Genomic DNA, 14,272 nt, shown 5'->3' on the forward strand with positions numbered 1-14,272 from the left:
CTTCTTCCAGTGTTACTTGTAGGATTTCAAATTCTTCCAGACTATTCTCTCTTCCATTATCGTTGTGGGTGCCACTGGTACTGTATAAATCTCTATAGAACTCCTCAGCCACTTGAACTATCTCATTCATATTAGTAATGATATTGCCGGCTTTGTCTCTTAAGGCACACATCGTATTCTTGCCTATTCCTCGTTTCTTCTTCACTGCTTTTAGCCTTCCTCCGTTCCTGAGAGCATGTTCAATTCTATCCACATTATACTTTCTTATGTCAGCTGTCTTGCGCTTGTTGATTAGCTTGGAAAGTTCTGCCAGTTCTATTTTAGCTCTAGGGTTAGAGGTTTTCGTACATTGGCGTTTCTTGATCAGATCTTTCGTCTCCTGCTATAGCTTACTGGCATCCTGTCTAACGGAGTTACCACCGACTTCTATTGCACACTCCTTAATGATGCCTGTAAGCTTGTCGTTCATTGTTTTAACACTAAGGTCCTCTTGCTGAGTTAAAGCCGAATACCTGTTCTGTAGCTTGATCCAGAATTCCTCTATTTTCCCTCTTACCGCTAACTCATTGATCGGCTTCTTATGTACCAGCTTCTTCCGTTCCCTTGTCAGGTCTAGGCTAATTCGAGTTCTTACCATGTTATGGTCACTGCAGCGCACCTTGCCGAGTACGTCCATATCTTGTATGATGCCAGGGTTAGCACAGAGTATAAAGTCTATTTCCTTTCTAGTCTCGCCATTCGGGCTCCTCCATGTGCACTTTTGGCTATCCCACTTGCGGAAGAATGTATTCATTATCCGCATATTATTCTGTTCTGCAAAGTCTACTAATAGCATTCCCCTGCTATTCCTTGTGCCTATGCCATATTCCCCTCCTGCTTGTCTCCAGCCTGCTTCTTGCCTACCTTGGCATTGAAGTCGCCCATGGTATAGTGTATTTTGTTTTGACTTTACCGATCGCTGATTCCACGTCTTCATAGAAGCTGTCGACTTCTTAATCATCATGACTAGATGTAGGGGCGTAGACCTGTGCGACCTTCAATTTGTACCTCTTATTAAGTTTCACAACAAGACCTGGCACCCTCTTGTTAAAGCTATATAATTCCTGTATGTTACCAGCTATATTCATATTAATCAGCAATCGGACTCCTAGTTCTCGTCTCTCCGCTAAGCCCCGGTAGCACAGGATGTGCCAGCTTTTTAGCACTGTATATGCTTCTTTTGGCCTCCTAACTTCACTGAGCCCTATTATATCCTATTTACGGCCCTCTAATTCCTCCAATAGCACTGCTAGACTCGCCTCACTAGATAATGTTCTAGCGTTAAACATTGCCAGGTTCAGATTCCAATGGCAGCTTTTGCAGCTGCTGGGGACTGCGGGCCGGGGTTTGATTGTTGTATTCATATAAGAGGTTGTGGCCAAATACTGCACCAGGGTGGCCATTCCTGCTCTGGTGTGGTAGTGCGTTACCGGTTCTGGTCACCGGGATCAGGCCGCACTACAGGCCTTTTTTAAGCAATTTTATCAACACGCGGATTTTTTTTTTAATCCGGTGGGAAATTGTGGGCACCGGGATTCGAACCACGGTCCTCTTGCATGTGAGGCGAATGCTTTGCCTCTACACCACCGCTGCAGCTGATGAGCTGATACTGGAAGCTAACGAACCAATCACAGGTAGAAGGGAGGGTAAAGATGTGCCTGTGGGCAGCCTTCCATATCTACATGGCATGTCACAGAGACTTGCGAAGGGTGGGGCAGGGGACAGCTTCAATGTCATCTTTTCAGCTAAGAATAAGTTAGACGAAATGTGTGCTGCTGTGGAAAGAGAGGGGTGCAATACAAAGCAGCATGATGTATATGCCCTGTGTAACGTGGGTGTGGTTTATGAAATTCCCCCCTCATGTGGAAAAGGCCAAATCAGCCAGACGAAACGGTGTGTAACTATCTGAAGGAATGCAGGACATCCTTGAAGGGCCAGCCAACATCTTATCTATCATTGCTTTGTGAAGAATGTAGCTGCACTTTCAGTCTTTCAGACACCAGATAGTGCCTAAATACAGAGACAGGGTGGTACATGAGATAGCGGAGGCCTACTACATTCAGAAGGCAGGTGATAGCTGTGTCCCGAGGCTGTCTGTCATGCTGCACAGATTGGAAATAGATTACCTTGCCGCTACTCTTCAAAGAATGTGGCGTCATTCCAGATTAGGAAGGTACAGTGCCAACTAAGATGATCACGAGAGAGAGGACAACACAGGACAAGCACTTGTTCTGTGTCATTCCCCCTCTCGTGACCGTCTTAGTTGGCGCTGTTTCTCCCTAATTCGAGTATACACCGTCTAGCCCAAATGAATGTTGTCCTGAGTCATTCCAGATCTTCTCATATTTACTTTAAGGGTATTTATTCATCTCCTTTCAATAAATTTCTCTGTTGATACTTCAGCACTTTACCCCTCTTGTCTTTTTCTCATTCAGTGTACTTTTCATTCAGTGTACTTCTCACGCTAAGGTTTCGAGTAACAGTCTAACTTTAATGTTTCTTTTTTGTGAGTGTTTCTTGATAATTCTCCTCTGCCTGACTGTGCAACATATAGCTCAGGTCTACATCAAGGTATGGTGCCTACAGCGTTTCTTTATTTCATTCTGTTTTCTTTTTAACACAGCTACACTACATAGTGCTTCAAGCATTAAGTTGCACAGCCCCTACATAGATACCAACATAATTTAATTGAAAGCGTACAAATAAAGGCTGTCCATTTCATCTGTACCTTGTTTTGGTATGCTGAAGTAGCCTAAATGCTAGCTGTCGTGAACTTATCTCATTTAATTAAGAGAAGTTGAGTCTCTTTCATGCAATTTTTATTTTGATACACTAGAAGACCTTGCAATTTAAGTATACCTTTTTCTTAAGGCGTTTGCATTCTTAAAGTACTTCACACATTTTCTAGAGGCCATCTATCTATCTATCCATCTGTCCGTCTGCCTGTCTGTCTTTGTACCTATGTGCCTATGTTTGTATCTAAGAGTTTTCCCGTTTATCTGCATCGCATCGAGCTGCTGTGCTGAGGTAACGGGGTTTGAAACCAACCATCAGACCAACCTGGGTATGTGGCAGTGTGTACATGCGGGCTGCCCTTCTTCCACGAACGTCTTTCAGGCCGACACGGGTCACTGTGGGTGAGGGACTGGGTACCGCATTCGAAGGAACCTTGATGCCGACTTGGAGTAGTGGGTACGTTCCACTCGGTCTGTGTGGGTCTCCAATGAATCTCTTTGATGCCACATTTGGTCCCTGGGTATGTCTCAGTAGGTGTGTGCCAAGGAACGTCTTTGACCCCAACTTGCGTAACTAGGTATCTGCCACTAGGAGTGTGCCGCTGTATACAATGACACAAAAGATCGCTTAAACTTCTCTGGTGTTGAGCGGAATCAAACCGACGCAGCAAGGGTTTCTCGAGGACAGCATCCCAACGCATGTCGGAGGCCGCATGCAGGCGTTCACGGGGGTGGGGCGCTCCGAGTGTTCTTGGGAAAGTGTGAATTAGCAGTGCCGCTGCTGTACATGCCTGGTACATTACTCATTTCGATGGTGGCACTAAGTTGTGTCACAATATCGATTCAATGCTAACACATTACCGTTGGCACTAATTGTGAGATCGGTTCTGCCGCAGATTTCTTCAACCCACTATAACTGCTTCAAACACTTCCCTGTTCTTTTATTCCCAGCACAGTTAAGGAATGCAAGTAATGCAAATGCAAATGATGAAGGCGTATGTAATTTTTGCATAAGTTCGCCCCCACACCTGCATTTTAGCATTTTGTAACTGCTTCTCACATTATATCTGGGCACCAAAGATTTTTTGAGCGTTCTTCTTTTACTATATGATCAAGGAACCAGTCTCTTCGGTCCTATTGCACCAAGATGGTATTTCTTTTTCTCTTTTCACGACCCCACGCTTGTTTTCTTCTGTAGCATTCAGATCCATGTTATATACAAGTGTTTAAGAGTACGTATGCTTTTATTTGCTGTGTGATGGCATGCTACACACATTTATGCAGTTGTGGTGCTCTACTCCAGTTTTCTTTTCCCCCAGTGAGCGTGTGCTGTGGCTGTGTGGATGGAAGCAAAGGCACGATGGTCTGCAAGGCAATGTCTTCAACCGTAGGTGAGCGCAAGGAAATTCACTGATTTCAGGCTGGGAAAGAGCTACAACTACTAGCTGACCTTTATAAGAGATGCACTATATAACATATACAATAATTGACAGACTAAGGAAGAGAATTTTCACAAGTTAACTTACAGACTTTCGCAGAACTCGTTTACGATATTCTATTCTCTATGCACTTCGAGTTGCCATTTAATTAGGCCCTGTTCTGTGATTTGATAGTCCCCTGGTTAGCTCAGATGATAAGCGACTACCCCGGTAAGGAATTGGTGTCAGGTTTGACTCCAGAGCCAGGACAAATTTTGTTTCACCTGTTAAGTTTTCTTTCTGAGATACCTGCATGCGTTTCTTTTGTTGCTTTTTGCTGCAGTCAGATGGATGGCGATTTTCACGTTAGTGGACCTTGCTCCACCTTGCAGACTTCAGCAGTATGGACTTGCCAAACTGTTTTTGCATGTTTGGATTATACTTGTGCCGAAAAAGCTGTCATTAGCTCGACCCTTTGGTTCTTTTAGGATGCAAAGTACATCACCATTTATTAACAATGTATTATCACAGGGTAGTAAAAATAAAAGCAAAGGTGTGTGAAAACCGAATAGATTTCGATTTGAAGATAGTACCAAATCAAGAAAAAAAAAAGAAAAGCCGAATATTGAGTCAAATATCGGAAAAATTTATCATCAAGTTCGATGTTTACAAATTTTGGCAAAAAAAAAAAAAAAACATTGCGATGCACATGCTTGGAAGTCTCCTAGCATTGCATGGTTCGTCTGGTCATTGATTACAGTGGTATTGTTGGCCTTAACAATAATTTAAACATTTTGTCATCATGCGGCATCGATAGCGTCAACGCAAAATTTTTGAAAAGTAGGGTTGCTTACTCATCCATTTTTTTGTACGAACTTTTCCCGCAGACTTTAAATTCTGGTGTGCTGCCTTGTGATTGGAAGGTGGGCAAAGTGGTGCCATTGTTAAAATCTGGTGACACTCATTCTGCACTAAATTATAGGTTAATATCTTCGACCAGTGTCCCTTGTAAGATCTTTGAACATGTCATTTATTCTCACCTGGTTAACTTCCATAAAGCTAATTCTTTTTTCACGTCTTGTCAGCATGGTTTCAGGAAGATATTCTCCTGTGAAACACAAGCAATTTAATTTACTAATGATCTATTAGTAGCTCTGGACTTGGAATTTTATAATAATTGTGTGTTCTTAGATTTCTTTAAAGCTTTTGACCTGGTCTGCCATGAACTACTTTATCTTAAGCTCAGTAAACTAAATCTTGACCCTAACATTCTTGCGTGGATAAAAAACTTTTTGTTAAACCGACAGCAATTTGCAACTGTTAATGGCTACAATTCTTCTCTCAGTCCTGTGCTTTCAGGAGTGCCCCAAGGTTCTGTCCTTGGGCCCCTTCTTTTTCTAATTTACATAAATGATTTACCTGATTGTATTAACTCCTCTATTAGGCTTTTTGCAGACGACTGTGTTGTATATAGCATGATTTCCTCTGATAATGACACATCACTACTACAGACTGATCCTGATAATATTTCTGATTGGTGTAACACATAGAAAATGAAACTCAACGCGACGAAGTGCAAACTAATGAAAATTTCTCGTAAACTATGCACCAACACTTGTAAGTATAACGTAAATGGTTCCTCTCTCGAAAAAGTGACTGCTTACAAATATTTAGGGGTCCACAACAATTCTAACCTGTCTTGGCAACGACACATTAATTATATTGTCAGTAATGCTAATTGCGTACCTGCGCCGTAATTTTTTAATGGCCTCTTCTTCTCTTAAACTCCTCCTTTAGAAAACATTTGTTCGTTCCAAACTAGAATACATCAGCTGTGCGGGATCCATTTACTGAAAGTCTTGTTAGTCACCTTGAAGCTGTACAGAATCGTAGCGCATGCTTCATATTTTATAACTACTCCCATCTTTCCAGTGTTTCATCTATGAAAACAGCGTTACAGCTTCCGTCCTTTTCTTCATGCTGGAAAATGGCACGTCTCTCCTTATTTCATGAGATTTACTACCATAACCCTCGTCTTAAGCCAGAATTACTTTCCCACCCTTCATTCATATCATTTTGTATGGACCATCGTTACAAAATGTTTGTTCCTCATTGTCACACTAACTAACACTTTCATTGTTTCATTCGTCAAACTTGTATTGACTGGAACCACTTGCCCACCTCTGTTGTATCAATTATGAGCCCCGGTGACTTTAAAAATATGCTTGAATATGTCACCTAATATATCCTTTGCATTTTTTTCTCTATTTATTGTTACCACTCCCTTCTGTAACACCCTGTAGGCCCTGAAAGTATTCAAACAAATAAATAAAATTGAAAAAGAATGTAGCAAGCTATCAGTAATTTAGGTACATAGAAATCAAGATATACAGTACAGTGTAATTTTAATAAAGGGAAATCCAAATTAGTATACCAGCATTGATTACAGCTAAGTTCTAGTATAAAGGTCTCGAAAATATTTTCTTTATCAATAGAACGTTAATCAAATGACATGAAGTGATGTTTTTACCTCTGAAGCTAAAGAATTAGTTATGTTGTACTGAATACCAATCAGGATCTTATCTCAACAGTGAACCTGTGTATTATGGCAATCTCTTATTGGCATAGAAAGTTTTGCTTTCCAGTTTTGCTTCAAAATACAGAAGGGCTTTCTTATCTTTATGGCAGGTGGGTTATCGTATGGCCAATCTTGCGACAGATGAAAGCATGGACCGCACATCATGGGATTCAATCACCGCTTCACATGTAGCTATCGTTCGTGCCGTGCGGTTCAGTCGTGGTCAGCGATGGTAGAAGGGTGCCTCTTCGTTGTCACTTTCAGTGTGATTTGCCACCTGTCAAATATTTTGAAACCGAGAGGGTCACGAGAAGCTCACACGATGCCCCCTACCCCTTCCCACTTTTCTCATCAATCTGCTGTCCACACCTATGAATGCAACTGGGCAATTGTCAAACTATAGTCGGGTACAACTTTAGAAAAAAGGAGAGGCCCCGCCCAGATGACCGAAGCACAACAGGCGATTAAAATAGTTCCACTAAAAAAACTGTGCTTCTAAAATGCGATAGTCTCGCTATAAATACTTTTGTACTTTGATGACTGCTTTGGTACAGCTCTCGTGATTGAAATGCTACAGCACATGCCGGATTGTGAGAGCAAAATAACCATCTGCCTTCTACAACGCTACGCGTCGTCTGCTTTTTAGCTTCATTGCCAGGGGCAAAAGTAGAAAGAGCAGCCCTGCATGGCTTTTGCACTGGTTTACATGTACACGGCACATTTACTACTTGTTTTCCGAGCTTAGAAGGAATGAGTTGCTATTTAACAAAGACATAGAAAAGCAATGCATTCATTGAAACCATTGCAAACCTTGGACAGGAAGACTACCGAGGCAGGAAAGGTACAAAAATGCTTCATTCATCATTTTAAATAGATATTATTGGTTTTAAATAGCATAAGATTTATATTTTTTTTTGTGTGTTTTCACAAACTTATTTTCTAGAATGTGATAGTTCCTTTTTTCGTTCCTTCTCACATTATTTTTTCTGTTTCTTATATAGCAACACAGTACTCGAACACACCCGCCGCTAACAGTAGGCACCAGATTTTGGCAAACTTTCCTTGTTGTAGCCTCACTTTGGAGCAAAACAAAATATCGCGGAACAAACACGCCGCGGAATCCTGTTTTCAGACGAAGTGTAGCGCAGCGTCAACGATGCTCGCTGCAATCTTTTGTCGCTGGATCACAGCTCAGAATACACGCACTCGGCACAAATTGTGCATCGTAAGCTCGCAATAATATTTCCGGCGGGGTAGACCACCACAGACAGTTTGGGAATTCACTCTGACGAGGAGCACACGCATATGGCCTATGCTATTTGGCCCAGTTCGAAGCGCGAGCGGCCATCTTCTCCCATCGGCGGGGTCACCAGCCATCCCACTCGTGACGTCAGTCTAGAGTGCGCGCCCATTGGTGGAGGCTCGTGTGCATCCATCTTGGAGGAGTAAATGCCCCTTTTTTCTAAAGTTGTATCCCACTGTAGTCACAACACTTTCGCACCCACTGAATAAATCAAAAGCTAGTCTCGTCACAGGTTGCTCTAAGGAACAAAAATTGGCAATGTGCATCTACGAACGGTGTCGGGAATGAGAGGCCGTTGTATGGCGCGTTGCAAATATGGCGGCCACGAACAATTTTCTTGCCGTGCTGCATATTTGCTTTGGTTTGAGAGGCGGTTCATCGGCTTTCTGAGTATCGTGCAGCCGATGCAAATAGATCCATGTCGATTCAGCACAGTACCGCAACTTTGGTTGTGAACCTTGTTTGCCAATGCCCAACGAAGCAACACTGGGCACACCGATTAGGTTTCATGGTCTAGGCAGCGTTTCTGTGGTGAAAATTCACCACTGGCTGATACGGTAATGGGTCTCCAGCCGTTGCGAAGTGCTTGCTGCTAATATGTTTGTACAGCTGGCTCGTTGCAAGATAATGCATGCCGGTTAGGTTTGTGGTTGTGTCGAAGTGGCGTTCGTCGCCACATATACAACACGATCCGTGTGCCTTACGGCGGCTAATTGGCCTGACACTTGTGCATGCACTTGACAAAATATGTGCAGCTTTGTTTGCCGTTCCCTGTAGCGGCATCATGCTATTGTTCCATCGCTCCTGTCCGCCTACCTGAACTTTGTACCAACATTGGTGGCCCCAGCCGCCGTTCTACGAATGTCCGAGTTCTCGTGCTGTGCCTCACGTCCCCACATCGGGTCGACGTCAAGGAGCTCTGGCAGAGACTGTGTCAGCTGGGCGCTCTCGGCACTCCTGTTGCACCGAAAACAGTCAAGTGCACGGCAAGGGGCTCCACGGCGCGCATGGCACTTACGTGGGTCTCTGCACTGAATAAACGAGAAATCTAATCATAGATATTAGATTCACGAATTGGATTATTGAAACATTCACTATTTGAGTTCGTGATATTTGAGTATTCCCACACCTCTAATAATTAGGCTGGAAACATTACTGGAAGGTCTGAATAAAGAATAAAACATTTTTTATTGAACAAATTTGTGACGAGAAAACAGCGCTGAAATGGCGCTTTATTGTATGTAGAATTAAGAAATATACTAATTACGTGGCTCGGGGCAGTCTAATATCTATACGTGTGTCACCATCCCAGATCAATTTCTGGTGCTCACATATATTTAGGACGGAACAGATTTGCGTAAGAAATAGGAATAAACACGCCTGTTTCACTGTGATATTTGCAATAATGCTCACATAATTCTAATACACCAAATGTGTTTTGCATGATAGTGATAAATCGATAGAATATAATGGCAGTTTGGTAAAAACTGTCGTTGGCAAAGTCATGCAATGGATCCATGGCAATAGTATTAACCATTTTATAGCAGGCACTGTCCAAATTTTTGCTGTCACGAGGCACTAACAATAGAACTCAAGGCCTGTGTTTTGTTTTTCTAATTTCTGTTGAACTGGCCGTTGTGGTCATGACTGCTTAGTATGGGTTTGAATCCTGGCCGCATTACAGTTTGGGTGGAATTCAAAAATGCTTGTGTAGTGTGCCTCAAGTAGTACACGTCGGAGAACTCCATGTTTTCTCTACTAAGTCATCCCTCACAACCCTTGGTGCAGTTTCGGCTCGTTAAATCTAATAAATTTCAGTTTGTTAAAAGCTTGACTTCTCTGGTATTCAACAGGTGTCACTTACCAAATCAGCTTTTGCTTATGTGCCCTTTAAGACTTTGAGACTTTAGGACTCATAAATCCAGTGGCAATCACTCTGAGTTTAAAGATAAATTGATCCTGCAGCGCACTGTTATCTGCAAATAATATTACTTTGTTTGGCTTGCTTTTTAAGAGCAAATGAGTTGCAGGAAATGCGGAGCCATGCTGAATAGTGCTCTTCCCTCACCACCATCCCATGCAGGCTGGAGAAAGAAGGTAGCTATGCCCGCAAGGCAGCCATCCACATGTTCAACCTGCGTCTACGAGAAGCCATTACAGTGCTCAAGGATGCAGCCACCGCAGCACAAGGTCAGTTGCTTTCTAATGCCACGTCACTCAAGGTTCTCTCGACGAGTATAACCAGATGCAGGGACAAGTAAAATACCAGCTGGCCAAGTAGACGCAACACATTTCTTTAATCAGCATCATCTTCTAGCATGTAGTTGTTAAGGAAGACTCAAAATTTCAAAAGTTGTTCTCTAGAATCTCAGTTGGATAAGTGTGCAATTAAGAGACGAAGGGAGACACTACGAGATGTACACGTTAAAAGTGTGACAGATTGGTCTAAAATTGATAATTGGGCGACATCTGCTCGGGAAGTTGGAAACACTAAGGATGACAGCATAGATGGAGCAGCGCTCGCATGGGCAATGGCGATGGAGCAAACACGACCGAGACGAAATGCCGAACTGTAATTTGGCTCTTCGCCCATTGCAAAGCGCTTTGCGTGGACAGAGGGCACACCACGGGAACGGGTGACATATAATCACGTAATACGCAATCTACAAGCTCAAATTGCAATCGCTCTGTCGCGTGAATGCAATTTTATCTTGAGCGTCTGCTGCTAAGGACAGCCTTCGTGATTCGAGTTCTCGTTTGCTGGCGACATGTGCGCACATGGTGCCAACGCTACTAAATGCAAAATGGTGACCAGTAAAAAAGAGGAAGATGGGTGACCATGAAGAAGGGAACTTCAACACACAGGTTCCCTAGGTGATAACGAAACTATGAATGGCAGAGAACTTTGCCCTGAGGTATGACTTCATGACAGCTTGCACCGCGCTGCCGTGAAATCACACCTCAAGATGAAATTCGCATATAACTCGCACGTTGACTTTACTGTTAAATATTTTGAATTTTTGGCGTCGGTTATACACGCAAACATACAGTAACGCCAAGGCTGGGGGATCACCCTCGTGCGACCACTGTGTTGCATGACTGTGCGTCTAGGCAGACAAAGAAGCCTGCTGATGGAACATCATATGCAGTCTGTGCTCAGCTTTCTTCGACTTCTTTGGCATGTGGGAACTCGGTTCATAGCTGTGAAAAACATATTCATATCCTCCGTTCTGTCTGTGGCACGATTATTAGCACAATGTGGTGTGCACCTTTACGGTGTAAATGCAAGTGCAGTAAATTGTTCCTGTTGGCATGAAGTGTCTCAACCAGGTTGTGCGAGTGCAAGCAGCCTGGGCCTGGTGGCACTGTCCCTGTCCGGCTACACAAGGGAGACTCGGGAGTCCTGGCGGGAGGTGTGGCACTCGCTCCGTCTCTCCCTGGGAGACCCCTACCTGCAGGCCATGTTTGCCTTCCTGACGGCCGCCGATGACAGTTACACTGAACTGCTGGTCAGTGGTAGCTGTAGCGCACATATACTTGACATGCAGGAAGGTCATTTCAGTGGGGCGGCAGGCCTCTGTGTGTGTGGTTGCCAAGGCTACCAAGCCCAATGAAGATGCACCAGCAAACATAGCGCGAAAAAAGCTTTGGTTATTTTCACAAGAAAGATTGCTGCAGCAGCAGCGTATAAGAATCATCATTGTGCATTTTGCAATCCTACTGTGTCCATACTGAACACATTTCATTTGTGCTCGTAGTGTGGTTTGTAACATGGGAGCAGGGATTAGCAGCACCTACCTGGAAGTGACCCCCCTCCCCCCCCCCCCCCCCCCCAAAAAAAAAGAAACATTTATTTGTGCCGTGGAGCATGCCATTAGTCTCATCGATGACTCCGAGTGTGAAGATGCCCACACTCAAATGATCAGCGTTTTTGCCAAACTCCCGCGCGAGCTGCCCTCTGCCTGAGCAGCAAAACGCCATCAAAACTCTCTGCAGGAATGCAACATAGTGATACTATTGCCAGCCAACAATGGTAGTGTCAAAGTTCTTATGAACACCAATGACTATGCGTAAAATGTTGGACCTTGTTCAAGATAGACACACCTATACCATCCTCAATCGTGACCACACAGGAACAGGATCTTCACACAGGTGGAACAGGATCTTCAAAAGCTTTTAGCGAACAGACATTGTCCACTTTGTGCCGCCAGAACACAAGTCACCTTATTAGTCACTTCTTTGCCACAACAGCTCTGTTTCAGCACTATATGGTCTCCCGAAAAACCACAAGTCAGGCACTCCAATGCAGCCCATTGTAGATTTCCCTTCCTCTCTCTGTCCAGCTACCTTCACCGTGTGTGTGCTCCACTTGTTGGGAGTGGCTCCACATTTGTTCGCAACTATCCGGACTTTATTGACAAGGTACGCCACCTCGCTGTAGATGATGATGAAGTCATGGTGTCATTTGACGTGGTTCCCCTTTTCACTTGTGTTCCTGTGCCTCTTGTAGTGGACGCTTGCAAAGCTGCCCTTCTGGCTGATGTGGAGCTTTGTGAACATACGGCAATTGCGGTACAGGTCCTCGCAAGGTTACTGGAATTTTGCTTGAAAAATGCTTACTTCAATTTTCGCGGTGTCACTTGCAAGCAAGTACACTGAACCCCTGTGGGCGCGTCAATTTCTGTAACCGGTGCAAATCTAGCTATGGTTTCCGTGGAAAGCCGGGCTTTGTCTTTCTTTCATCCTACTCTGAAAGTTTTCTTTCGCTAAGTTGACGATTACTTTTGCATCATAAAAATAGATGCCCTGGCTGCCTTCACGGATCATCTAAATGGCATTGAGGAAGCGATAAATCTCACCGTCGAAGAGGAGGATTCTGGACGGCTACGTTTTCTAGACATAGTGGTAGAACGGGACAGACAGTGGCTATCTTTCAATGTTCACGGGAAGGACACGCACACAGAGCGGTATCTTCATTTCACTTCTGTAAACCCTGTGTGCCATAAACAGCCTGTGGCATTCTCATTAATACAGAGAGCCCAAAGGATTTATAGTAAGCCAGAAGACTTAGATTCCGATTTGGCCTGCATTTGACGTGAGCTCGGCACATGCAGCTACCCAAAAAGTTTTATTGCTCCTTCGGAAAAAAGAGCCTCGCGACCTACGGTACCACGTAATGGCCAATGTCGCACCGTCATTCTGTATGTTCCTGGCATCAGTGAAGCTTTGGCACATGTCCTGCGTAAATATAACGTGCAAGTAGCCCATGTTCCCAGCCGCAAGTTACATTGCGAGCTTGTCAACGTCAAGGTCAAACTAAGAAAAGAAAGGTTGCCTGGCGCTGTATATAAGATATCGCGCATGGACTGCAATTATGTCTACATTGGTGAAAGTGGCGATTTTGAGTGGTGCCTACAGGAGCACATAAACGATGTGAAAAAAATAAAAGTCACTTCCAGTGCGCTTGCTGAACATGCAGAAACCCAGCAACACGATTTCAACTGGACCCAAGCTTCAGTCATTGCCCAAGAAAAGAAGTTGACAAAACGACAATATCTGGAATCTCTAACTATCCAAACAACCGCACACACTCTTAAAGGGGGCATGACGTGGTCACCCAACAATTTGCAGTTTTCCATGAGAAATTGTAGTAGAGGGTCTGTTATGGATACAGTTGAATCCCAGCACAACGAAGTCCACTTCAGCAAAATTTTCGCCACAACAAAGATTTTTTCATTCCCCATCAGTGTTCTATAGAACATAATGCATCGAAATCCCCTCCATAACGAACTATTTGCAGACACATTTTCACTTTAACAAAGTTTTTACGGAGCAAACGTGAGCAAAATGATTTCAACTGTAGCTCATCGAAACCCTTAAAACTGTTTTTTCATGCCTTGACAAATCATCGACCTTGATAGCTGAAAGAAAATTATGCAGATCCCATGCACTGTGGGAATCAATGTAAGCAAAGCTTTCTGTGCTGTTTGCTTTTACTGACGATAATTAGCGCTGATGTCGACGGCAAATGTTTAATTTCTTCAACGTTTTGTCCCACACAAGAGTGGCGAGTTCATGTTAAATGTTACCTTGTGTGCCCCAGTGCTGCTTGTTTGCATAGTACACAAAACGCAAAGGGAGAGGTGTTTACTTGAGGCATTGTTGTGCGCCATATTTCATAACCTCTGAGAGGGTTGAG

General features: G+C 43.7%; 1 protein-coding gene across 5 annotated transcripts in view; it reads left to right on the top strand.

Annotated features, from left to right (window-relative positions):
- Window positions 1–14,272, top strand: part of mio (GATOR complex protein mio) — a 547,780-nt gene that overhangs the window by 299,705 nt on the left and 233,803 nt on the right. For 4 of the 5 annotated variants that reach the window (XM_072286653.1, XM_072286650.1, XM_072286652.1 and 1 more), the window contains 3 exons: window positions 4,094–4,165; window positions 10,157–10,263; window positions 11,392–11,582. In XM_072286653.1, the coding sequence (XP_072142754.1) occupies window positions 4,094–4,165; window positions 10,157–10,263; window positions 11,392–11,582 (370 nt within the window). The remainder of the gene's footprint in view (window positions 1–4,093; window positions 4,166–10,156; window positions 10,264–11,391; window positions 11,583–14,272) is intronic. The other variant, XM_072286651.1, reaches the window with a different exon arrangement.

This window comes from Dermacentor andersoni, chromosome 2, assembly GCF_023375885.2.
Source record: "Dermacentor andersoni chromosome 2, qqDerAnde1_hic_scaffold, whole genome shotgun sequence".
In the NCBI taxonomy this organism is placed as follows: domain Eukaryota; kingdom Metazoa; phylum Arthropoda; class Arachnida; order Ixodida; family Ixodidae; genus Dermacentor; species Dermacentor andersoni.